Genomic DNA, 27,471 nt, shown 5'->3' with positions numbered 1-27,471 from the left:
GGCGTGGGCCAATCTCCTTCCGGGAGCTTGAGGAATGCTGGTCCGTCACTGTAGATGTTACGACGGGTTAAATCATCTAGGGACATTCCCCGGGTGATGACGTCAGCTGGGTTGTGTTTTGTATCAACATAGCGCCAGTTTGCTTCTCCGGTTAACTCTCCGGTTAACTCTTGAATCTCAGTGACTCTGACTCCCACGAAGACTTTGTATTTGCATGAATCCGATTTGATCCAGGCGAGTACTGTCGTGGAATCTGACCACAGGATTGTTCTATGCACCGGAATGGTGAGCTCACGTTGGATGAGCGTGGCTAGATGCGCTCCTGCGAGGGCTGCGCAGAGCTCTAGACGTGGGATAGACTGTTGCTTGCGTGGGGCTATTCTCGAGCGGGCGAGGATGAATGCTGTGTAGATCTCTCCCCCCTCTTCTTGGGCCCGCAAGTAGGCTACTGATCCGTAGGCGATCTCGGAGGCGTCACTGAAGACGTGTATATCCATTTTACATGTCTCTGGCCTCACCGTGGGTGGGAAGTAGCTTCGGCGTATATTAACGCCTGGGAGTGAGTGGAGTTCCATCTCCCACTCTCTCCAGGTGGATCTAAGGTGTGCGGGAATGGGGTCGTCCCAGCCCTGGTCCTTGTCCCACAATGCTCGTACAATCATCTTTGCCCTGGTGGTGTATGGTAGTATACATCCTAACGGGTCATATTGTCGGGCGAGTGTTCTGTACACACTCCGTCTGGTGGTCGGTATTGCCGTCGACCTTCCCTGCTCCGTGGTCAGGGGTTTGTGTCTATAGTGGAGCGAATCTGTTTTGAAGCGCCACACTAGTCCTAGTGTCATCTCTTGGGCTTCTCCTGGGATTGTGGCCATCCAGGTCTCGCTGCTCGCTGCCTTGTCCTCGGAGGAGAGGCTGCGCAGTACGTGCGGATCGCTGCTGGCCCACTGCCTGAGATCAAAGCCGCCTTTGATCAGAGAGGCGCGGAGTTTAAGTAGGAGAGCCTCGGCTTCTTCCTGGGTCGAAACGCTTTGTAGACAGTTATCTACGTAGAAGCTGTTCTTCACACTGTGTCGGACCTCTTCGTCCGCTGCTGGGTCCTCTGCGACATGTCTCTGTAGTGCAAATGTAGCACAGCATGGGCTGCATGTAGTTCCGAAAGGGAGGACTTCCCATTGGTAGATGGCTGGGTGCTCATCTCCTGGCCTCTCTCTCCATAGGAACCGCAACAGGGGCTTGTCCTCCTCTACTAATCTCACCTGCAGGAACATCCCTTTGATATCCCCGCTGATAGCCACCTTGTCCTGGCGGAAGCGGAGTAGTACGCCTAGTAGGGAGGGGCCGAGTGTAGGACCGGGCAATAGCTCTTTATTCAGATTTTGGGATCCGATCTGGTAGCTGCAGTTAAACACGATGCGGTCTTTGCCGTTGTGATGAACCTTGTGGTGGGGCACGTACCACGATTCAGTTGTCTGGTCGGCCTCTTTAATGTCAATCTTTGTGACGTGTCCCGCTGTGATGAGCTTCTCAATCTCAGCGCGGTATACACTTTCTTGGGCGGGGTCCTTGGCTAAGCGCCGCTCTGTGTTTAGTAGGTACCGCTCTGTGGCGTCTTTCTTTGCGTGAAAGATAGGCATCCCTTCCCGCCGCAGGAGTGGCGTGGCGTATCTCAACACGCCGCTGACTGGGACTCTCTTTGTTCCCGTCTCGAGGAGGTTAATGGCGTAGATGTCGTCTTTAGAGCGAATGTCTTTCTTTTCGTTCTTAAAGGGCATTTGTTCTAAGGTCCATAGCCTTTCTACATGCTGCAGGAGTGCGGTGTCTCCCTCTGTGACTCGGGAGTGGAGACAGCTAGTGGCTGTGGTTCGGTTGAGAGATTTGGCGAGTGGGCCTTGGAGAGTCCATCCTAGGCGGGTCTCGACTGCTGCAGGACAGCCTCTGGGTCCGGTATGAACCCGGTCTATCGGGACAATGAGGTCTGCATGGTCGGAGCCTATCAACAGTGTCGGGGTAGCACCGTCTATGAGTGGGATCGGTAGCTTGCGTAGATGTACATATTTCTCCATCAGCTTGGCTACGGGGTATGTGTACCGCGACAGTCCTATTTCTTGGCTGGTGAAAGCGTCTGTAATCCTGTACCGTCGCTCGGGCTGGCCGCTTGCTGCGATAGAGAATGAGACATTCTCGCCCTTTATCGTTTTCAAATCTCTTCTTATTGTCCGAATTGTCATTTGGTTTTCGCTCCCCCGCAGCCCTAGCTGGGCCGCAGCGGACGCGAGCAGAAGGGTCTTCTCTGACCCGTCATCAAGGACGGCGTAAGTGTCCATGACTTTATTCTGGTAGCTCAATGTCACACGGACTACCTTTAAGAGCACTCTGGCTCCGCTGCTGCTGGCGGGGTCGATGTACATGACGCTTGCTTTGCTGCTTGATGGTGCGGGTGGAGGCCGCCGTCTGTTACTGTCGTGGAGTATGTCCAGATGGGCTCCATCGCACCGACTGCACTTTTTCTTTAAGCGGCATTCGGCTGCCATGTGTGATCGCGCACAGCGAAAACAGCGTCTGTTGGACTTTATCCATTGACTCGCTTCCTCCGCATTCATCTTGGGGAATGAGTCACATTGTGACAGCCAGTGTTCTTTCTCACAGTAGGGGCACACTATCTTCCACTTCTCCTTTCTTGAGGGGGTACTGTGGCTCCTACTGCTTGGCACTGACTCCGATTGGTGCATGACAGTCACCGATCTTCTTCCATCATTTAGTCTCCTGGTTCCTTCTCTGGAGCCAGGGGTGCTCCGTCCGAATGTATCTAGCCGTAAGCTGCTGACTTCTCTCGCCAGGAAGTCGGCTAGATCGAGGAGGTTCGGTTCGGGGCCATTAGGGTCTCGGTGGTCTCTCTGCCGCCTAAAGCGCTCCTGTCGGGCGGGCGGTAGCTTCTCCAAGATCCTCTCTACATTTGAGTTGGCGTATAGTTCATGCCTACCCTTTTCCCTCTGCGCTCCCAGCATCCCTACCAGGGACTGCACTCTGATGGACAGGTCGTCCAGTGCTCGATTGTCTGTTGCTGGGGGTAGGCGGTCGATGTGCCTGATCTCCTGGATCACGTAATCCCATATACGTCCATATCTCTGGTCCAACGCTACCAGCGCTGCGGTGTATGGGGTCGTGGAAGTGGCGTAGGCGAGCGCTATGTTGTGCGCGCGGGGTACCTTTAAATGCTTCAGTAGTATCGCGTATTTATGGCGTTCATCAATGACATCCACCAACATTGTCTCCAGACACATGCGGAGCTCCGTATACTGGGCCCGGTTCTCCTGGGCGAAGTCTGGTACCATAGGTGTGCCAATGTACGACGCGGATTGTTGATACATCGGCGAGCGTTGGGGGAGAGGCCTCCTAGGCGAGTCTCCTCCTGCTCCTTGGCGTGGGCTGGTACCGGCTGTGTACCATGGCCCGCTGGTCCAGGTGCTGTTCCTCGGTGCGGGTCGTGCGTCGTGCTCACCCGTGAATAGCGTCGGGGGTCTGTAGCGCAGCTCCGCGGGGGTATAGCCTGGGCTGTACTGGACCTCCTGGTCCGGTAGAGTACTGTGCTGTCGTCGGGCGTGGTTCTCCTCCTCTTCCTCTTCGTCTTCCGTTAGGTCATCCAGGGCTTGTAGTCTCTGATTTAGCCTCTCCGCAGTGTATGCTGCTCCTTCCCGGTGGCTGGGTCTCGCTTGGACCGGTTGGGGAAGGGGGTCTGCGGGGGGTATAGACCTCGTCTGTTGGTCAAGTTCAGGGTCGCTTACTCGGCTAGGGGATGCCGCCCTGGAGTGATGTCTAGACGAGTTCCTGGAGCCTCTGGTGGAGGGAGGGGGTGTTGTCCTTCTGATCAGCTGTTCTATTAGTTGCGCTTGTGCTCTGTCGCGCTCGGCTTCGCGCTTGGTGAGATCCGATTCTCTCTGGGCACCGGTGGCGGCGCGCTGGGCGTCGGCCCGGTCTCTTGCCATATTCTCTTCCATCTGAATGCGTCTTATTTCCAGGCGTATGTGCTCTTCTTCGCTCCGTTGCTGTATCTGCAATCAATCGCGTTCACCCTGGAGTCTATCGCGTTCAGTAGAGGCTTTCAGGCTGACGAGGAATGCCTGCTGTAGTGTCCTCTCTGCCTCACTGGGAGAAGACGGTTGTATAGGGGAGCCGTCCCTTGGGGTACTCCGTGCGGAGTCTTGGAGCTCTATCTCCACGGTGCTCTCCTCATCTTCTTCCGTGCCGAGTTCTCTCTCGGTAGTGTTGTCTTCCTCCCGGGACTCGTCGGGGACTACTTTTTCGGTATTGGCGGGGTGTAAAGTCATGTCTGGTTCCCCCTGGTCCCCACCGTGAGCTTGGTCAGTTACATTAGAACCCATAGGGGCCTCTATGGTCGGGGTAGCCTGGTCGTTAGGGTTAGACATAATTTTACTTTCTAGTTTTACCGCGTTTACTGTTGGTAGAAGACTAGGTTGTTGACTGACAGCGTAAGCCTCTAGGTACTGAGGGAGCTGTCGTTTGCGCCGCGGGCGTTGTTGGTTAGGAGGATCGTTTCGTGGAGTGTTCATCATAGGCCATTTTAATATTAATAACACTATATTAATATTACACTGATTACCCTCCGGCTCGAAGGACCAATTGTAACTGAGGGGTACAATTCCCTGACTGTATGGTTAGATATGATACTTACTACCACTACCTCTTGTACTTTAGACTCTGGCCACCCAGTACTAGGTATGAATATGTTGAACACTCCCACCTGATAAACGGATCCAACACAAATGTACCAAATCGAAAGTTTGAGTTTTAATACATAGCAAAAGGTATGTACAACGATCACTTAATTACATTTATGATTTGAAATAGTATGCACTTTTATGGCAAATGAGTATTCGTAGGTAGATCAATATCGAATGTCCAATCTCTGATTGCGCAGGAAGCAAATATAAAACCTGGAATATTTAGGGAACAATAGCGATGATACTTGAATGATTATATAGCTGGATACACTAGGGGAAGGTTCCGACTGCTTGTAGGACAGCTGGAGGGGGGGGGGGGGTTAGAGAGTCACTGGCTGGATCCCGTCTGGCCGAGGGTATCTTGGGAGAGTCCACAGTTGTGCGACACGGTGCCCAACGATCCTCGATCCACAGATGAATGCAGTTGGACCCTCTGTGGCCGGCGTCCTCCGGTCCACGACGGAGAGACGTGAGGCGACCTCACTGTGCAGAGCGCCGTCTCACCTGTCGTCCTCTCCGGGGGGGGTATTTCCAACACACCGCAGTGTTGGCCTTTATCCATAGAATAATCAAAGTACTCAAAGCATAATCCAAGCCGGGGAAGGCTAGCCGTCGTCGGTAGAATAATCCAATATACAGGTCCACTCGCTCTTTGGCCTGGAGCTCCTCGGGTGCAGCTTCACGTGGGGTCAACCACCCTGGATAAGCGTCCAGCTGATGCCCGAAACGATGGGGGTGCTGATTACTATAGAACTCTTACCGCACGAGGCACTATATATGAATAGACTATTATTAGCTTAATAGAATACGTCCAACTCGACGATATAGTGCCAAATATGACTATTCAAATATTAATATACACGATGTCTCAATGCCGATACTGGGCCGAATTGGCCTTACTGCCCACACGTGGTTCGCGGGGAGGCTTTTGCGTCTGTCACTCTGTTGGAGGGTAAGGAACTGGACTAAAAGAAAGTTCTACTTTAATAGCGCAGTATATATACGCACTATGAATAAATAGTACCATTAGTGGTGCGGTAGACATATTCCTACGCGGAACTAGGACTTGTCCATACATGTTGAGCGGTACGATTGAACTTGGTCTGAGGGGTATGGCGACCTGGCACCAAGGTCTCGTCCAATGGTAGAATGGAGACTATTATGGGATGTTCAGTAGACTAGAAGGGATATTCAATGCATATTGTACAAGGAATATACAAGGGATATCAGGGGATATACAAATACAATTAAATATATATATATAAATAAATATATATATTCGGTTTAATCGGATCCTTCAGAACACTAATATACAATACTATAGAGTGCAAAGCAGAAATGGGATAGATAGATAGATAGATAGATAGATAGATAGATAGATAGATAGATAGATAGATAGATAGATAGATAGATAGATAGATAGATAGATAGATAGATAGATAGATAGATAGATAGATAGATAGATAGATAGATAGATAGATAGATAGATAGATTGATAGATAGATAGATAGATAGATAGATAGATTCCTAGGCAGCTACAATGTGAGGAGCACAGTCAACTGCTCTACCTGCCACCAACAGACCAGGACACCAGCTAACAGTCTAACTGAAACCAGGACACCAGCTAACAGTCTAACTGAAACCAGGACACCAGCTAACAGTCTAACTGAGACCAGGACACCAGCTAACAGTCTAACTGAAACCAGGACACCAGCTAACAGTCTAACTGAAACCAGGACACCAGCTAACAGTCTAACTGAAACCAGGACACCAGCTAACAGTCTAACTGAAACCAGGACACCAGCTAACAGTCTAACTGAAACCAGGACACCAGCTAACAGTCTAACTGAAACCAGGACACCAGCTAACAGTCTAACTGAAACCAGGACACCAGCTAACAGTCTAACTGAAACCAGGACACCAGCTAACAGTCTAACTGAAACCAGGACACCAGCTAACAGTCTAACTGAAACCAGGGCACCAGCAGTCAACTGCTCTACCTGCCACCAACATAGATCAGCTTGATATGTAAATAGCTGTTGAAGCAGCGATATGGATTTCCTCCCCTTGGCTCAGGGAAAACTAGGGTTTGGTATCCGGAGGATTGGCTAAACAGCGGCCTCCGAGGACCAGTACAACACCTAGACAACAGAGCAGATCAAACAGAGCTCTCCCAGACAAAGCCTCTCTTTGTGTTGTACAGTAGCTACTGCACTGTGGATGTCCATTGTTTTCAAAGTGTTAAGAGCGATGCACTGCTCTGTTGTATGTTAGAACTTTGTAAATAAACTCAAAGTGTTAAGAGCGATGCACTGCTCTGTTGTTCAATTAAGTGTTATGATCGATGCTCTGTTATAAATGTTATTGTATATTTTTATTGAACTATTTTTATCACACTTTTTTATTCAATTTAATTATTTTTTTATTGCCTATTTTTAAACGGAATCAAACCTTTTTACTCCGTCGATTCAAATATTTTTATTATTTGTATTACTGAATGAAACTGTAAACAGAGAGGCCTATTGGGATGTTAGATCCTAATGTGAAACACTGTGATTTACCTTACCTTGAGACCTCTTTATCTTTTTTATGCTCGCTTATGCATGTATTTTTTACTGCCGTGAAGCACTTTGAACTGCAATTTCTGTATGAAAAGTGCTATACAAATAAAGTTTATTATTATTATAGTAATATATTACAGTTGTTTTACCAGTCTGAGCTGTGGCTGCCCGCAGTGCCCGAGCTGTTGAGTTACGGCAGATCAGCTGTTGAGCCATATTGCGTTTTCCGACCTTGGATCCGGTGTTGTTTTGCCCAGAAGCCTTGTAACATTGCAGAGGGCTGCTCTTCTATGCTGGAGTACATAGTTATATCGCTGTGCAGCGAGCTGTGCTTACCAGTGGCGGCTCGCCACCGGGGGCGCTAGGGCGCCGCCCCACCTGTTAAATCAGAGAAGAAGAAAAAAAAACGTTTTTGTTTTTTGTTTTATAGCCCTATAAATAATATAAACATGTTTAAAATGAATAATATTTACTCATTTTAAGTATGTTTGTGTTTCCAATGCACAATATAACGTTAATATATAAAATAAAAAATACTCGTTTTCCTGAACAGGAAGTGACTCAATCCTGCTCATTTCTCCTGCCGCATTTCTCCTCTAGCCGTATTTCTCGGCCCGGGCTAGACGCAATAGCGCTCTGAGTGCGCGTCACTGTTTGATCGCTGTATCCGTCGCAGCCAATCAGTGCGTAACGCATTGTGCGTTGAAATATGACTATTATGTTGGAAACCGGGCGCGATTTGTAGCGGTCTAGGCAGCAGCGTCAAGAATTTCCTTAGCCGCATTTCGCAGAGACGCTCTCTGATTGGCCGACGCCAGTATTTTTTTCCGTAGCAGCATTTCGCGGAGACGCTCTCTGATTGGCCGACGCCACTTTTCTATGTTCCAATTTTAGGTTTTCTAGCTTGGTAAAGATAGTTGTGTTGTTGTGAGATCAGATGCAGCTATTTGTCTTAGAGCGTGACTGCAAGTTCTTTCGACGGTTAAGCTTAGGCACTCTTTCAAAGTTGGTTAAGGTTAGAGTTTGTCTTAGAGCATGGCGATAGAACGCCAGGTAGTTTGCAGTCTGTTCGACGCGGAAATGGACAAAGAAATCAAGTACTGTCTTGTTGTGTGGTGCTAACAGCTGAGCTAACACTTGGCTAACAAGCTATATGGCGGATGCAGTCTGGACAGTGGTCTGGATATACATCATCAACAGCGGATTATACACTTTATCAAGCCCATCACGTTTCAATTAAACAAAGTGAGTTTATGCTGTTGCTGTTGTGTTGTTGTTAGCTCACACAGTACTTGTTGGCTAACAAGAAGCTATATATGGATGCAGTGTGGAGGGACAATCGGACAATGGACATCAACAACACAGTCTGGACAATGGACGGAGTGGATATACTTTATCAAGCCCTTCTGCCTGCTGTCAATTTAACAACAAGGTAGATTTGCTCTCTCTCTCTCTCTCTCTCTCTCTCTCTCTCTCTCTCTCTCTCTCTCTCTCTCTCTCTCTCTAACGTGATTCTCTCTCTCTCTCAGCCACTCAGCTAACGCTTCTCTCTCTCTCTCTCTCTCTCTCTCTCTCTCTCTCTCTCTCTCTCTCTCTCTCTCTCTCTCTCTCTCTCTCTCTCTCTCTCTCTCTCTCTCTCTCTCTCTCTCTCTCTCTCTCTCTCTCTCTCTCTCTAACGGTGATTCTTCTCTAACGTGATTCTCTCTCTCTCTCTCTCTAACGTGATTCTCTCTCTCTCTCAGCCACTCAGCTAACGCTTCTCTCTCTCTCTCTCTCTCTCTCTCTCTCTCTCTCTCTCTCTCTCTCTCTCTCTCTCTCTCTCTCTCTGCGTGTGTTTGGATACGGAGCGAGTTTGTTTCTAACTTTTATATTTATATATTGTGTTTCAAGTTGTGAATTAGACTGTACTTTATTTGACTGGTTGTGTGTAGCTTGGTCAGCTGAAGGCTGCCAGTGACATGCCAATGCGTGGTACATATGTTTGCAAAATGTTTGGTATAGCGCCCTCTAGCGCCCTCCCATGGAAATAATGTAGCAGCCGCCACTGGTGCTTACGTGTCAAAGAAAGGTGACGGTGGGAGGGCTTATGAACATAAAGATGTCAAACCATGGCCATATAGACACTTTTACTGTTTGGAAACAATAATCACGTTTGTGGGTGGAGCTCTGCTGCCAGAGCCAAGCGAGATTATCTGTCAGGGAGACGTCAGTGTGTAAAGTTGGGTTATGCCCAATCAACATTTTTATCAATAACTAAAGGTGTGCCACAGGGTTAATTTCTAGGTCCTGTCCTCTTCACTAATGATAAAAAATAAAAAATCTAACCCTAACTAACCTTACTGTCATGCACTTGTCCTAATAAACTAACCTACACTGTAGCACTCAACACTTTATGAACATTGTTACTCATCTGATAGAGTTGTGCCCTTCCTGATGACTAAATGTAAATGTAAATATTGTGTCTTTGCTGAATGGTTGTCAAGCCCATCTGTACGCAGGTGGTACTGTATTGTATTACTAACTCTGTACAATTGGCCATTGAGAACTCACAACTTTCCTTTATTACCCTCCTGGAAGCTCTTAAAGGACGACTCCACTTTTTTGGAAATTAGCTTATTTAACATCTTCCCTGGAGTTAGACAAGAAGATGCATACCTTTTTTGTCTCTGTGCGTGCATTTTAGCTTTGGGAATAGACGCTCCGTTAGCATAGCTTAGCTTCATCACTGGAAGTGAGGCAGGACAGTAGCCTTACAGTGCCTTACAGTGTATTGCAAGGTCTGACATTGACCAAACTTGATATGCATGACCTTGGTGGGCTCTAGGTCAACTCCTGAAAAGGGGGTCAATGTCAGACCTTGCAATCAAAAGTTAGGGGGCGCACTGAAATTATGGCAAGGGTTATTAGCCCCCTAACTTTGATTGCAAAGTCTGACATTGACCCCCTTTTCAGGAGTTGACCTAGAGCCCACCAAGGTCATGCATATCAAGTTTGGTCAATGTCAGACCTTGCAATACACTGTAAGGCACTGTAAGGCTACTGTCCTGCCTCACTTCCAGTGATGAAGCTAAGCTATGCTAACGGAGCGTCTATTCCCAAAGCTAAAATGCACGCACAGAGACAAAAAAGGTATGCATCTTCTTGTCTAACTCCAGGGAAGATGTTAAATAAGCTAATTTCCAAAAAAAGTGGAGTCGTCCTTTAAACTTAAATGAGTTCTTAATGCTAGTAAAACTAAATTGATGCTGTTTTCTACAAGAACAGTCTAACTGAGACCAGGACACCAGCTAACAGTCTAACTGAGACCAGGACCAGCTAACAGTCTAACTGAAACCAGGGCACCAGCTAACAATTTAACTGAGACCAGGACACCAGCTAACAGTCTAACTGAAACCAGGGCACCAGCTAACAGTCTAACTGAGACCAGGACACCAGCTAACAGTCTAACTGAAACCAGGACACCAGCTAACAGTCTAACTGAAACCAGGACACCAGCTAACAGTCTAACTGAAACCAGGACACCAGATAACAGTCTAACTGAGACCAGGACACCAGCTAACAGTCTAACTGAGACCAGGACACCAGCTAACAGTCTAACTGAGACCAGGACCAGCTAACAGTCTAACTGAGACCAGGACACCAGCTAACAGTCTAACTGAGACCAGGACACCAGCTAACAGTCTAACTGAGACCAGGACACCAGCTAACAGTCTAACTGAAACCAGGACACCAGCTAACAGTCTAACTGAGACCAGGACCAGCTAACAGTCTAACTGAAACCAGGACACCAGCTAACAGTCTAACTGAGACCAGGACACCAGCTAACAGTCTAACTGAGACCAGGACCAGCTAACAGTCTAACTGAAACCAGGACACCAGCTAACAGTCTAACTGAAACCAGGACCAGCTAACAGTCTAACTGAAACCAGGACCAGCTAACAGTCTAACTGAAACCAGGACCAGCTAACAGTCTAACTGAGACCAGGACCAGCTAACAGTCTAACTGAAACCAGGACCAGCTAACAGTCTAACTGAAACCAGGACCAGCGAACAGTCTAACTGAGACCAGGACCAGCTAACAGTCTAACTGAAACCAGGACCAGCTAACAGTCTAACTGAAACCAGGACCAGCTAACAGTCTAACTGAAACCAGGACCAGCTAACAGTCTAACTGAGACCAGGACCAGCTAACAGTCTAACTGAAACCAGGACACCAGCTAACAGTCTAACTGAAACCAGGACCAGCTAACAGTCTAACTGAAACCAGGACCAGCTAACAGTCTAACTGAAACCAGGACACCAGCATGCAAGGCTTCAGGTCAAGGGGGATATTAGTCTTACTAGGCTTCAGGCCAAGAGAGATATTAGTCTTACTAGGCTTCAGGTCAAGAGAGATATTAGAGTTTTTAGGCTTCGGGTAGGGCTACTCCGGGGCGACAGTGGCTCGGTAGGTAGAGCAGTCGTCTGGTAATCCGGAGGTTCCCAGTTCGATTCCCGCTCCTCCCGGGCAGCGTGTCGAAGTGTCCTTGAGCAAGACACTTAACCCCTAATTGCTCCCGATGAGCAGGTTGGCACCTCGCATGGTCGCCTCCGCCATCGGTGTGTGAATGTGTGAGTGAATGGGTCAAATGTGAGGAACAAATTGTAAAGCGCTTTGGATAAAAGCAGCCATTTACCATTTACTTCACTACACACTACACATACCGGCACTACTTTGCACATATAATATATATATATATTATAATGTCTAGTTCAAGACCTAGGCTGCTGGTTCTTATTTGCTGATTGCTTATTTGCTGAACTCTAAATTACACTCCCCTATCCTTCATGGACAACAAAGCACGATCGATACAGTCTCACATCTATACTTCAACAGACTTGTCATCATGTGTTCCTCTCGACGAAGGTGACGAAAAAGAAGAGTCATTCCCCTGCTAGAAACTATCTTGAAAGTCCAGCTCACTTTCATGTTTCCTCACATCGAACGGCCCATGTGCATGATCCAGCCCTAAGTCGCAGCCCGTAGGAGACGCCAATCTCTTTCTCTCTCTCATTATTACTGAATATAAGAGGCTTTTCTGCTCACGCTCATTACAGAAGCACGCTGTTGGAGCCGATACGTCGGCTGAGTCGACCGACGGGCCCTGAGAACAGAGTCCCCCAGGCTCTGCGCTAAATAACCACTCCTCTCTCTCGCTCACGGCATCCGCTGAACACGGGTCTGTCGAGGAAGATGAGAGACAATGAGAAACAATGCTCATTTCTTGGCGGGAGATTAATTACTCTCTTCCGTCTTATGCACAGGGTTTTGCTGACGAGGCTAAAAGTAGGGTAGCTTACTCGCGAGTCGCTGTAGCATCGGCAGTGTCACGGGGGAAACAACTGCCACCCGAACAGGTGTGCCTGTGGCCAATGGCGATGGAGCGTTGAAGGGGGGGAGGGGATTTGTTTAGATTCCAGGAAAGGAACGTGATTGGCTGAAAGTATGCAGAACAAACAAACAAAGTTTTCTAATGTGAACAACCGGTCGGGACAGTTACGGTGTTTGTATTTGACACAGGGATCATGCTGCTGATAAGCTGGTGGTAACGATGGCACAGAGGGAACGTGAGGACGGCACTAATTCATCGTTCTGTTCTCAATACATCCGGGCCTGAGGCAGCAGCTGTTGTACAGTAAGCAGCAGCAGGCCTATGGCTATGTGTGAGAGAGAGAGAGAGAGAGAGAGAGAGAGAGAGAGAGAGAGATAGAGAGAGAGAGGGAGAGATAGAGAGAGAGAGAGGGAGAGAGAGAGAGAGAGGGAGAGAGAGAAGGAGAGAGAGAAGGAGAGAGAGAGGAGAGAGAGAGAGAGAGAGAGAGAGAGAGAGAGAGAGAGAGATCCTCCCCCCCCCACCACTGTTGTCATCCAATGTCTTACTATTTACATTATTCATCACATTCAACTCTTCCTCCACTATCTCACTGTCAATTGTTGTCACTTTCTCCACTGTCTGGCTGTTTTCATTAACCACCACATTCAGTTTTTCCCCTACCAGTCCACTGTCACTTGTTGGCCCATTTCCCACTGTCTGGCTGTTCTCATTATCCACCACATTCGGTTTTCTCTTTCTCCGACGCGGTAATGGAAGGACCAAACCACCACTGTTCTCCCCTGTTACCCCACAGTCGCCACTGGTTGAGGGGGGGCAGTGTCCTTCACTCCTCCCTCCTCTGTACCAAGGCTCTGCTCTGTACCTGCTGCACCTGCTCCGCGGCCCTGCAACTGGACACTATCAGCTGCACTGCTGGCGGTCTGCAGAGGGATACTATCGGCTGCACTGAGGGATACTATCGGCTGCACTGCTGGCATTCTGCAGAGGGACACTGTTGACACTGCTCTCAGCTCTGCGCTGCCATACTCCTCCCACCTCCACACCTGCGCTGAGCCCAGCGCTGCGCTCCTCCTGGGGCTGAGGCGGAGGTCGCCTTGCCCCTCTCCCCGCACAGTCTCGGGAAATATGTCCCTCCTCCCCGCACTTGAAACACTTTCCCGAATTGCCAGAACTCACAAAAACCACATAATCAAACTCATCAACTTTTATCTTAAAAACCAACTCAAGCTCTTCTCCGCTGTTGTTTAGAATCATTCAAACCTGTCGCCTGTGTGAGACAACATGCTTCAAAAGCGGAGATTTACATCCCGACGACATTTTTCTTATAGGGGAAATTATCCTCCCATGTCGTGATAGTTGACTTATCAATAGTTCGTCACTGATGAACGGCGGAATGTTGGAAATAAAGACATTTCTGCCTGGTGTGGAGAGAGACTCCACAGCAAGAAAAGCCCCATCCACACTGATCCCTGATTGAACCAGTGTCTGCACCTTGTCCAATGAATCAAGAAAAATCACCACTCCTCCGTTCATTCTCGCAGCTGATTTAATGCTTCTATGTCCGACAATATTTCCAACTGCCAAACTGCAGTTCTCTACTGACACATTAGGAACATATATCTTAATGCCATGCTTTCTACCAATCTTGGAAAAATCCATATTGGCAACCATATTGGCAACACAGCCTGGCCGACTGCCAAACAAACAAAACACTCCCACTTAACCCTATACACACCAAAACACACAGCAAACCAACACTACACTATAATACAATATCCCATAAACAAATTAACAAAATAGATAGATAAAGATAGAAAAAAACTCACTATACCTCCAAACCGCCAACCTCCAATCTCTCCAATCTCATTCCCAGCATGCACTGAGAGAGAGGGAGAGAGAGAGAGAGGGAGAGAGAGGGAGAGAGAGAGAGAGAGAGAGAGAGAGGGAGAGAGAGAGAGAGAGCGAGAGGAGAGAGAGAGACAGACACACATGAGAGAGAGAGAGAAAGAGAGAGACAGACAGACATACACACATGAGAGAGAGAGAGAAATAGAGAAAGAGAGAGATAGAGAGACAGAGAGAGAGAAGGAGAGAGAGAGAGAGAGATAGAGATAAGAGAGAGATAAGAGAGAGAGAGAAACAGAGATAGAGATAAGAGAGAGAGAAAGCAATGAATGAAATAATAGGGGGAGAAAAGAGACACTGGTCTTTCTGACGTACAGAATTGTATCCAAATACACCAGTTAGACAGCAGAGAAGGAACTCAGAGAGAGAGAGAAAGCTGGCAGGGTGTTTGGGTTTGGGTCAGCGTCAGACAGGAAGTTCCATTAGGGGCGGGAGTGGAATTTCCTGTAGGTGGTGAATAAATTAGAGGCTGAATACCTGGTCTGCAGAGAGAAACGGCTCCTGAAATAGACACAAGAATTCTATATTTTATATAGGCTACTAGGGTCGTGCAATAATTCAATATCATGGTTTTATCTTATCGTATCCGGATCATCAGGATGATATTGTGATATCGCTGTGATATTGTCCTGTTATGAACTGCAACTAAATCACTTCATCGTTTGTACAGCCCTAGTATTCAATGCCAAAATCAAGATTTGAATGCTTCCTTTTTATTTAACACTATAAAAATTAGCCAAACGTGTGTGTACAGGGTGAATCGAAAGTGTACAGGGTGCAACGAGCGATACCACGATTACCATTACCACCTCAGCTAACGTTACATATGTTACATACATTACTACTCACAGACATTGTTGTTCATATCTCAGAAAGAATTAAGGCTGGGAATTGGGACAGCCCCTACTACCTTTCAGTACTGTATTTGATATAGTCCTCTGTCTCCCAGTGGCACCTGTCAGAATCAGTCATCAAACTCTTTCGCTCCACTGCACTTCTCGGAATGGATTATACGTCTGTTTGCGGCCCCATCATTCTGTTTGTACTGTGTGTCAATCCATCTGTCACTGGCTCCCTGTCTGAGCAGTATCCTCATCTCATACTGGCCACGAGTCATTCACATTGCAGGCATTACTTAGGATGCACAGATACCAGAGACAGTCTACTGTATATATATATATATTTTTTTTTAAGTATTTAAATGTTAATTTGCTAGATCTTTTAAAGACTTTTAAAATGAATAACAATCTCTGCCGAAAGTCTGGGAATCGTGAAATTTGTGGGTTGCCATGGTAACCAAGTATTCTGTGGCAGGTCCACTGAATGGCACATGCGTATAGAACCTTGTTTTGTGGGAAAGGGGCATTTTTATATCACAAAATGTTCCTTTTTGACCAACTTAACCATTCTGTGTTGTCACAGAAGTAGTCAGTAATTTACCACTGACTTTAAATATGAAAGAAGAATTATGAAATGTATGACAGATTCTTAGATACAGATGACTCCCCATTCAAAGAGATAGGGGCCAGGTCTCGTTAGTCTCGTTATCAAGATGGCGGGTGTGGGCCACAATGTGTTGTGTCACACGTGGTTCCGCCTGTGCTGTGTGTTCAAGAGGTTCTAGTTCCCTCTTGTTCGCACTCGGTGGAGTTGACTGCGCCCCCTCTTCATTAGGAAGGATGGGGTGACGGGACTCCCCTCCCCCCTGATGTGGGCTTACGGGTCCTCAGGGGGTGCATTTGTCGGGCCTCGCGTCCGCTCTACCCCATATCTCGGTATGGCTTAAGAGCGGGACGCGATGCCAGTACGAATATATAACGACAGGTTATGTATATAACCTAGTTATATGAGTACTGGCTAAGCGTCCCGCTCTTAGCGTGCCCTGAGTTCCCTTGGGGAAACTTTTCTTTGGAAACGATTTTCCGAGGAATAGTGAGTGGTGACCACGCCTAGTACTATATAGTACGCCACTAGGGCGGGGCCTGGCAGGTGATGGGTGTATTAGTTTTATTCGTTGATGGAGTACACTAGGTACATGAGATGAGGTATATCTCGGTATGGCTTAAGAGCGGGATGCTTAGCCAGTACTCATATAACTGCCAGTAATCGTTAACCTTCTGTAGTGTGGTAGTGAAAGGTTAACCTTCTGTAGTGTGGTAGTGAAAGGGTTAATAAGGAATTCTTATTGAGTTTAATAAGGACGAGTTCGGTACCCCTCACGCAGCACATTTGAGTTCATATTTAATTCACGGCCCCAACCCCTGAATTCATACCAATTACCAAGTTTTCGTTTTTAAAGTGAAATAAGCTGACCGAACACTTTTCCATATTAATCATACTTGGGCGATTATGGGTGAGAGAGCTTTCATCTGGGAGATGTCTGGCCTGGAGATTTATGAAGGCTGCAAAACTCCAGAACTATTAGGAATGTCTAACCACTAAGTGTGTCTGATGTATATCACGCCAGTTAGGGTACCTTGTGTATACTGCACCTTGTGTATACTGTTTACTTTTACTCTTACTCATAGTATATATTCATTTTCAAATCCTTTATTGCCTATATCTATTGTAATGTATGATATAACCGATGGGGCATACAGACCCTCATCTGCACCTTTGTTTGAATTTTTCCACATATTTTTATATTCAGAGTTAATTATATTATTTGCACTGTTTTTTTTCTCAGATTTTTATATTCAGATCTAGATTTATTGCCTACATTTATGTCTTTCCACTATTACCCTGCCCATACCTGTGCCGCCCCGCCCAACATTTCCCATGGGGATCAATCAAGGAATATTTTATCTTATCTTATCTTGGAGGGGTGAGGTAAAATGATGATACCTGTGGTTGTGTGGGATTTGCATTCATGTTTTGGAAGTGCTTTTGGGTGTGTGTGAGTGAGTTTGGGTTTATGATACGGCTTTAAAATTGTGCAAATTCACAACAGTTGCAAGGTTTTTGTGATGGGCCACTCCCATAGCCAAGCCCCCTTTTTAGGCAATTGGGACACACACACACACACACACACACACACACACACACACACACACACACACACACACACACACACACACACACACACACACACACACACACACACACACACACACACACACACACACACACACACACACACACACACACACACACACACACACACACACACACACACACACACACACACACACACACACACACACACACACACACACACACACACACACACAGTCCTCCGGGTCAGTAGCATCAGGCTCTCTATGTTCTATCACTGTATGTTCTATGTTCATTACCTTCTGTGTGTATTACATTGGTGAGGTCTCTATTGATGTGAAGTATTGTTTTTGTTTTCTATATATTGCATCTTGTTTTATGTTCCCCGCGCACTTACATTCACTTCACTTCACAAGGACCACAATGGAAACAAGCTCTAGGGCTTTATTGTGTTTTTATCCTTTTGATCAATATTCTTTGTATTGTATTGCACAATACTTGTTTTATTGCTTCAATAAAGACATCAATACCTCTTCTGTCAGTACCCCCCCCCTCCCCCTCCTCCATGCTGCTATTTCCTGAAGGGGATCAATAAAGAACAACTTGACTTGACAAAGTAGTGACCTATGGAGCTGCTGGTCACAGCTAAATATGACCACTCAACTCAGAAAAAGGTTTTGCTAAAACCGATTAGTCCACAAATCCACTAAGAAATGGGAACCCTAGTGTTTAATCTGTATTCTATATCTATATTAATCTCTCTCTCTCTCTCTCCCTCTCCCTTCCCCTCCCCTCTCTCTCTCTCCCTCTCCCTTCCCCTCCCCTCTCCCTTCCACTCCCCTCTCTCTCCCTCTCCCTTCCCCTCCCCTCTCTCTCTCTCTCTCCCTCTCCCTTCCCCTCCCCTCTCCCTTCCCCTCCCCTCTCTCTCCCTCTCCCTTCCCCTCTCTCTCCCCCCTCTCTCTATCTATATATGCCCCCTCCCTCTCTAGGTGGTGTCAGTATGTGGGCCATCAGTCCACAGGAGAGGGGTAAACATGATAAACAGTTCGACTCCCTCACGCCTGTCCTCGGCTATGTCTCAGGTGGGTGTCATCGCGCACTATAGCAGAGGTCCTACTTTACATTATTACAGTATGTTCTCAGTGGAACGGCGTTGCTACGGGAACGGCTTTGGTCCAAGTTTATTGTCAGCTATTGTATTATTAGCAAACACTGCAACCAGAATAACAAGAAAAGGGCGGGTCAGTGTTGTCACGGACACATGACAAAATGGTTTCCCTCGTTACTGCTGAGAATCACATTGTCTCCCAGTGCTGAACGTTGAGAATGTGACCCGTCCTCCATCTTGTCACTGTAGTACCGTGACAGGAAAGACATTAAGGACAAATGTACAATGTTTGTGTGTTGAAGTTTGAAACTGTCTGTAGGGACGGGCAAGATGCAGGGTTCGCACAAGGTCCTTGCAGTGTTTAAAGTGCTTGATTTAATAAAAAAGAAATTATTTCAATTTAAATTGTATTAACAAGGTGCTTAAAAAGTATTTGAAATTCAAATCAACCATTCGCATTGTGCATTTTGTTCATCCATGATACAAAAATTCTGAATCAAGATTTTTTATTTTTTTTTTAAAGTGTAACTAATTGTCGGAAATTGGTTTTAAGCCATAAATATTGGATCAGATAATTTTTTCTATTAAAAGCAGCATTTAAAAGCGAATTGTATCCTTTTAAATGCCCTTTTAAAATGAAATATTGTGCTTGGAAAAGTACTTGAAAGTCCTTGAATTTCAATTTGCAATGTCTGTGGGAATCCTGAAGATGTTTCCCATCGGCTCTGATTATTTGTGGTGATAGGAGGCTTGAGAGGGTTAAGATACACATAACTAAACAGCCGAAAGATTATTATTATTTACATCTAATTATATGTCTTCTATATGTCACCTTTGGTAATCTGTTTGCTGTGGGTCAATTTGATATAGTGGTGGGTTGCCACAAATAAATCGTGTGTGTGGGAAACACTTCTCGTTTTAGTTAACCCCTCATTGACTAATGAAATACTAACTGAAATTTGGCATAATGCTTTGGTTTAGTTCGAGACGGAACAGGAAATCCCTCACCTAAATATTGCAGTTAAAGGAACACGCCAACTTTTTGGGAAATTAGCTTATTTGCCATCTACCCTGGAGTTAGACAAGCAGATACATACCCTTTTCTTTATTAAAAGGTTGGCTGGCCTTCTCTGAACTAGTGTGCAGTGTGAACAGTGTGCCAGGCGGTGTGCTATTGGGGGGAAAGGGCCCGCTCTTGGAGGGGCCTTGTCCGAATACGCTGGCGATGTGGGGGGCGGTGTCACTAAGTGACCACATGGTGGGGTCTTGATGCCTGGCGTCATTGACCTCTCCGGGCCCCCTTTTTCCAGGGGATCCAGTCCCTTCAGTGGGTCTGGGTCTTCCTTCGCGCTCCGCTGCTACTGCCTTGCCACGGGGTTGGGTTTGCTCTTGACCCCGTGATTTCGGGGGCAGTAACAAGGTTGTTCCCTGTGCGTTGAGTTGCTTGAGTGCCTCTTCGCACGGTCGGATCCGTCTCCCTCCCGTAAGCCTCCAATAGGGGGGGTATCCTCCATTAGGGAGGGTCGGGGGGCTCGGTCCTCCCCGGTCTGATGGTTGTGGGGGGCCTCAGCGGGGTACATTTGTCGGGCTATGGCTCCCGCTCAGCCCCTGTTGTGCAACTAGATGCTGAGCGAAGCCATAACGATACAGAACGTAAGGTTATGTATATAACCCAGTTCTGTTAGTTATGGTGCGCTCAGCACCTAGGACGCCGCTGCTGCCCTTGATCTCGCCTTGTGGTGAAAGTTTGGGAAGGAGGCGAGTAGGTGACCACACACCTGCTTATGAAGGTAAGCGGAAGGGGGTGTGGTCAGACCAATGTTGGGATGTAAAGGTACATGGTGGAATTTTTTATTCAGTGTTTATGCACAAAGTGAAGTACAGTGCAACTAGGTGCTGAGCGCACCATAACTAACAGAACTGGGTTATATACATAACCTTACGTTAACCTTTCACTACCACACTACAGACGGTTAACCGTCTGTAGTGTGGTGGTGAAAGGTTAACCGTCTGTAGTGTGGTGGTGAAAGGTTAACCGTCTGTAGTGTGGTGGTGAAAGGTTAACCGTCTGTAGTGTGGTAGTGAAAGGGTTAACCTTATGTAGTGGTAGTGAAAGGGTTAACCTTCTGTAGTGTGGTAATGAAAGGGTTAACCTTTTGTCGTGTGGCAGTGAAAGTGTTAACATTATGTATTGTCGCAGTGAAAGGGTTAACATTCTGTATTGTCGCAGTGAAAGGGTTAACCCTTTGTTGTGTGGCAGTGAAAGGGTTAACCCTTTGTTGTGTGGCAGTGAAAGGGTTAACTTACCATATATTTTTCCAGAAATCTCTCCCACTATCTAAACTCTGGCATACTTGTGTTTTTGTTTTTAGGAGAACAGGCCAGGAAGTTTTTCCTTCAGTCGGGTCTGCCGGCCTCCGTCCTGGCTGAGATCTGGTAAGGACAACCCCTTTGGTGTTAAAGGCCCAGTCAGTGATCCAAACGTTATCAAATGACCACTACACTTCCGCGTTACATTGAGCTCATGGAGGAGAGAGCGGGGGGAGAAAATGAATGAATGTGGATGAGAGCCTTGACATTAAGTGGTTGTAGCTACGGCTGTGGGGGCGCTGGAGACATGATCCAATACACTTGTATACGCCTGAGTCTCCTGAACACGGAGAGACCAGTCCCAAGTCGAGTTATAGTCGCTTTTTCGCACCTACTCCCGAACTACGCATGCGCAGATTGATAGACCTAGACTCCGTTGGCAATCTGCGCATGCGTAGTTCGGGAGTAGGTGCGAAAAAGAGACTATAGATCGACTTGGGATTGGTCACGCCATGTTCTAGTATATTGGATCATGTCTCCAGCGCCCCCACAGCCGTAGCTACAACCACTTAATGTCAAGGCTCTCATCCACATTCATGACCTTATTCAATACAACAGACTGGAGCTGACTCTATATCAGTGACCAGGAACACTTGTACTCATGACCTTATTAAAACTATCAGACTGGAGCTGACTCTAGATCAGTGACCTGGAACACTTGTACTCATGACCTTATTCAAACTATCAGACTGGAGCTGACTCTAGATCAGTGACCTGGAACACTTGTACTCATGACCTTATTCAATACAACAGACTGCAGCTGACTCTAGATCAGTCACCAGGAACACTTGTATTGTATACACACTATGAATTGAAAATGGGGGACCCTGATGTAAACAAGACGAAAGTATTTCTCTGGTCTGCATCCGCTTAACAATTGCAATCTGTTAATACAGTTTTCATTCATTCATTCATTCATTCATTCATTCATTCATTCATTCATTCATTCATTCATTCATTCATTCATTCATTCATTCATTCATTCATTCATTCATTCATTCATTCATTCATTCATTCATGTTGAGTTATCTTCAGTTTTGCAGGATTTTTGGAGAAAGCATGGCACTTGAGACAAAACACACTATATCCTATATAATTGTATATGAATTCCTCTTGTTTCTTTGTTTACATACATTGCGTACAGCTTGTGTTATATTATGTTTTATTGTATTTTATTTTTCTTGTGGCCATCTTGGTCTATATGTCATTTGTCAAGTAATTTGTCAAGTATATTATTATATACTTATTGTTTATGTGTCTTGTAAGCCCATATGGGCTGGGCATACACCTGTATGTAAGACACGAAAATTAAAAACATCAAATCAAATCAAATGTACTCGTCATGACCTTATTCACTATATCAGACTGGAGCTGACTCTAGATCAGTGACCAGGAACACTTGTACTCATGACCTTGTAGGGAGGTGTAGTCTGACGTCACTGGTTGTTCCACCCGTATGAATGAATGAATGAATGAAAACTTTATTTAACAGATTGCAGAATGGGTACAATACAGTACGGCTCAATACATACAATTGTTAAGGGGATGCAGACCTGAGAAAGACGTTTGTCTTGTTTCCATCAGGGTCCCCCATTTTCAATTCATATAGACATATATGACATACATGACATACAGATAGTCAGTACTGCTACATCTATACATTTATGACATACCAGATTTGCAAATACAGTACTGTTTGTGATACAGAAGGAGTCAAGAAAAGGGAGTATATACATTTGACGTAGAAACTGTACATTGGAGGAGGTTGGGTGGGGGGGGTTGGGTACATTGGGATATTGACAACCATACTGGGTAATTTACATTGGAGGTGGTTGGGGGGGGGGGGGGGGGGGCGGGGGGCACACTGTATAAACAAGTAACACTGTACATTGAGGGGGGGGGGGGAAGAGACACTGTACAAACAAACACAATTGTACATTGAACTATTGACAAAACCATACTAGGTAAATTACTGTACATTGGAGGGGGTTGGGTTAGGATATTTACAGGGGCCAGTGTTGAATTGCAGTCTCCCGTAGGTGTCCCTTGAGAGAGGTTTTGAAAGTGGGTAGTGATCCACATTCCTTTACAGCTTTGGGTAGGGCGTTCCACATTGATGTGGCATAATTGCGAAACGTGTTTAGTCCCTTATTTGAGCCGAATCTGGGTTTAACATGATTTGTGGAGCTCCCTCTGGTGTTGTGATCGTGGTATTCACTGACCTTTGGGAAGTATTTTGACATGTACATGGGTACCTTGGTCGTGTAGTGTATCTTGTAGACCAGGCCCATTGCAAGTTGTTGTACTCTGTCGTCTACTCTAAGCCATCCTAGGTTGTCAAAGTGGGCAGGGGTGAGGTGGGTTCTAGGAGTAAGGTCAAGCAGTAGTCTGACCAGTTTGTTTTGAGATGTTTGTAATTTTGTTTTTAGCGCCTTTGAGGTGCTTTGGTACCATGAGGTGCAAGCATAGTCGTAGTACCCCTGAATGAGTGCTCCTGCCAGAGTCTTCAGGGTGTTCTTGTTTACCAGAGAGGAGATCCGGTACAAGAATCGAGTTCGTTGGTTGACTTTTTTTATTACATTGGATGCCATTTTGTCACAGGAGAGATTAGCCTCTAGGATGGAACCCAGGTAGGTAATTTCATCTTTCCTTGTGACAATATTGTCACCCACTGTAACTGAGAAGCCGTCGGTCTTGCTGAGTTTGTTATTTGAGCCGAAGAGAATGGACTCTGTTTTGCCCATGTGTAATGATAGTTTGTTATCAGCGAGCCATATGCAGATTCTGCCTAGTTCCGAGCTGAGGGTTTTTTCAACCTGTAACTTGTTCTTGTCAGAGACCAGCAGGGCTGAGTCGTCCGCAAACAGGAACAAGTTGCAGTCACAAGCTGACGACATGTCATTTGCATAAATTAGGAACAGTAGCGGTCCTAGTATGCTTCCTTGTGGAACACCACAGCTCACTGTGAGGGGGGGGGATAGGGTACCGTTTACCTCCACCATCTGTTCCCTCCCCTCAAGGTCGGATTGCATCCAGCTCACTGATAGACTATCAAAACCAATTGCTTTTAGCTTGTCAATCAGAATGGAGTGATTGACCGTGTCAAAGGCCTTTTGTAGGTCCAGCATGACCATGCCGCAGTATTTGCCTGCGTCCACCTCTTGTTTGATGTGGTCATTCAAATAGAGAAGGCATGTGTCAGTGGAGTGGGATGTTCTGAAGCCAGATTGGAATTCGTAGATTAGATTTTTTTCCGCTAGGTACTTTTCGACCTGTTCGTAGACTATTTTTTCCATGACTTTCGAGATGGAGGTGAGAATAGAAACAGGGCGGTAGTTGCCTGGGTCTAATTTGCTGCCCTTTTTGTGCAGAGGGGTCACCCTCGCAATTTTGAAGTCCTTGGGGACTTCAGAGGGATTCATCATTGGGAAAATGGATTATCGGCTATTGTAACAATTCTGCCGCATGGAAATTGAAAAGCTTTCCATTTTGCACAAAATGAGTTCCCTTCTATCGCTAACATTATTGTTTAAGCATTTTTGGTTGAAATAAAATTTGGCGATTTTTTTTTATGATTAATTGTGAATATTTTCATGTTGAGCTATAGACAGTAGATTGTGGATGAATATGTACAGAAAGCAAAGGTACACCATGCAAATGTTAATGCTTTATCTGTTTTAAACGAGACAATCTAGAAATGGGCAATGGGGAAATACGTTGCGTTGGACAGAGGGTGGAACACGAAAAACGGCAATGACGTAACCACTACACCTCCCTATAGGTTAGGTATATTTCAATACAACAGACTGAAGCTGACTCTAGATCACATCATCTTTGTGAATTATGGTCCCAGGAGTTTGACGAGAATGAGTCATCATGTGGGCCACCGCCCTGCTTTCTGACACACAAGTCTATTGTCCATTCAGAGCCAACAAGCTCCTTCTGACCCTGCGTACAACTTCCTGTTGAGACCCCACTTCCTGTGTAGACTGCCCCGGTGTGTGTGTGTGTGTGTGTGTGTGTGTGTGCGTGTGTGTGTGTGTGTGTGTGTGTGTGTGTGTGTGTGTGTGTGCGTGTGTGTGTGCGTGGACTGTAATTAGAGCATACTTGTGATCATCGCAGATCCAGTCCGAGATGTGATCCAGGCGAGATGTGAAATCTAAGATGCAGACAACATATGTGTGTGTGTGTGTGTGTGTGTGTGTGTGTGTGTGTGTGTGTGTGTGTGTGTGTGTGTGTGTAGCCTATATGTGCGTGTGTGAGTGTAGCTTATCTGTGTGTGTGCATATGTGTGTGCGTGCATGTACGTGCATGTGCTCCAGAAAACGTTCTGAATGAATGCTCACATTCTATTTTTAGGTTAGGTATATTTCTAGGTAACTTGCTAGAAGATTGATCTCTCCTCTACCCCCCCCCCCCCCACCTCCCCCCGCCCTGCCTCCCCCCCCCCCCCCCCCCACCCCGCCCCCCACCCCTCCAGGGCGCTGGCTGACATGGACAGAGATGGGAAGATGGACAGACTAGAGTTCTCTATTGCCATGAAGTTCATCAAACTGAAGCTTCAAGGGCGGGGCTTACCCCCCTCTCTGCCAATCATAATGAAGCAGCCGCCCATCTCCAACCCGACCTCCTCTATGACGTCATCGGCGCGATTCGGTAAATTCAATTGTTATTTTAATTGTTATAATGTTTTATATATGGATCCATAATTGTATGGGTGAAGCGTCTTTTTTTCTGTTAGCCACGTCTGCAACTGCGCAACAACCAGGAAGGGGGTTGGGAATTGGCATAATGACTAACAGTGGGATGGGAGAAAAATCGGGAAAAGAGGGGGAAAAAGATAAATAAAAAAAATAAAAATAAAAAAGAATATATATATATATATATATATATATTTTATAAATTTTGAGTTAATTTTCATAACGCGATAATTTGCTGTGTAATTAATTAATCTAATTAACGTGATAAACTGACAGCCTATAGGTTAGCTAAGTATTTAAGATTGCTATTGCCTATTTGCTGATCTGAGAGGAAGAGAGAGAGAGAGGGCTCCACATCTATGTTTTCTCTTTGATTTCTTTGTTTCTTTTTAATTTCTTTCTTTTCTCTTTGAATTTCCTTTTGATTTATTTGATTCTTCTTTGATTTATTTGTTTTCTCTTTAATTTATTTGTTTCTCTTTGATTTATTTGTTTTCTCTTTGATTTCTTAGTTTTCTCTTTGATTTCTTAGTTTTCTCTCAGATGTTCTTCATGTGTTTCGTCCTCCTCACAGGAATGGGCTCCATGCCAAACCTGTCTGTCGGAATGCCTTCCATGCCAACGATGCCAACCATGCCAGCCATGCCTATCCTGATGCCTATCCACATGCCTCTCCAGCTCAACCATGTCATGACCTCTGGCCAACCCCTGGTGCCACCGATGACCCTGCCCCTCATGCCGCTTGGCACATCTACACTATCCAATGGCAACGCCAACCTCCTCACACCCTCACCGGTCCCCACCGCCACAGGTTTGTACTACGATGGAAGTTGTTGTTGGGTGCTGGTTGGTTGGTTGGTGGGTGGGTGGGTGGGTGGGTGGGAGGGTGGGTGGGAGGGTGTGTTTGATGGGTGGGTGGGTGGAAGGGTGTGTTGGTTAGTTGGTGGGTGGGTGGGTGGGAGGGTGTGTTTGATGGGTGGGTGGGTGGGAGGGTGTGTTTGATGGGTGGGTGGGTGGGTGGGAGGGTGTGTTTGATGGGTGGGTGGGTGGGAGGGTGTGTTGGTTAGTTGGTGGGTGGGTGGGAGGGTGTGTTTGATGGGTGGGTGGGTGGGAGGGTGTGTTGGTTAGTGGGTGGGTGGGTGGGTGGGAGGGTGTGTTTGATGGGTGGGTGGGTGGGAGGGTGTGTTGGTTAGTTGGTGGGTGGGTGGGAGGGTGTGTTTGATGGGTGGGTGGGTGGGAGGGTGTGTTGGTTAGTTGGTGGGTGGGTGGGTTGGTGGGAGGGAGGGTGTGTTGGTTAGTTGGTGGGTGGGTGGGTTGGTGGGAGGGAGGGTGTGTTGGTTAGTTGGTAGGTTAGTTTGCTCGATCCTCAGTCAGACAGTTGGCCAAGCTTCAACGCTAGACATCTGAATACAAATGTTAAAATGTCTTATAACCTTTTGCCTTGTGTTTCAATGTATTTGCAGTGGTGGAAGAAGTACACAGTTCCTTAACTTAAGTAAAAGTAGAAATACCCAGTTAAATGAGTATTCTGGTAAAAGTAAAAGTCCTCCATTCTAATTCTACTTAAGTAAAAGTAGAGAAATATTTGCTATAGTATCTAAAGTAAAAGTACACATTCTACATGAAGTTTGTGTATTCCAGTGCTTGGGTGCATTCAAGCCTCGATCCATTGACCTATAAAGGTTATGTTACAGTAAAGTGGTATGTGGTCCAGTCATGCTG

At 46.3% G+C, this 27,471-nt stretch overlaps 1 protein-coding gene across 1 annotated transcript in view; it reads left to right on the top strand.

The window, feature by feature from the left end:
* The window catches only part of LOC311228416 (intersectin-2-like), a 166,108-nt gene that overhangs the window by 42,674 nt on the left and 95,963 nt on the right, over positions 1-27,471 (top strand). Inside the window, 4 exon segments of the mRNA XM_084314323.1 lie at positions 18,561-18,653; positions 21,052-21,115; positions 25,530-25,705; positions 26,324-26,560. Of these exon segments, the coding sequence (XP_084170449.1) occupies positions 18,561-18,653; positions 21,052-21,115; positions 25,530-25,705; positions 26,324-26,560 (570 nt within the window).

This window comes from Notolepis coatsorum (assembly GCF_963971535.1).
Source record: "Notolepis coatsorum genome assembly, chromosome: 5".
In the NCBI taxonomy this organism is placed as follows: Eukaryota; Metazoa; Chordata; class Actinopteri; order Aulopiformes; family Paralepididae; genus Notolepis; species Notolepis coatsorum.
Note: the sequence above shows the minus strand (reverse complement) of the source record. Positions and strands in the feature narration are given on the sequence as shown.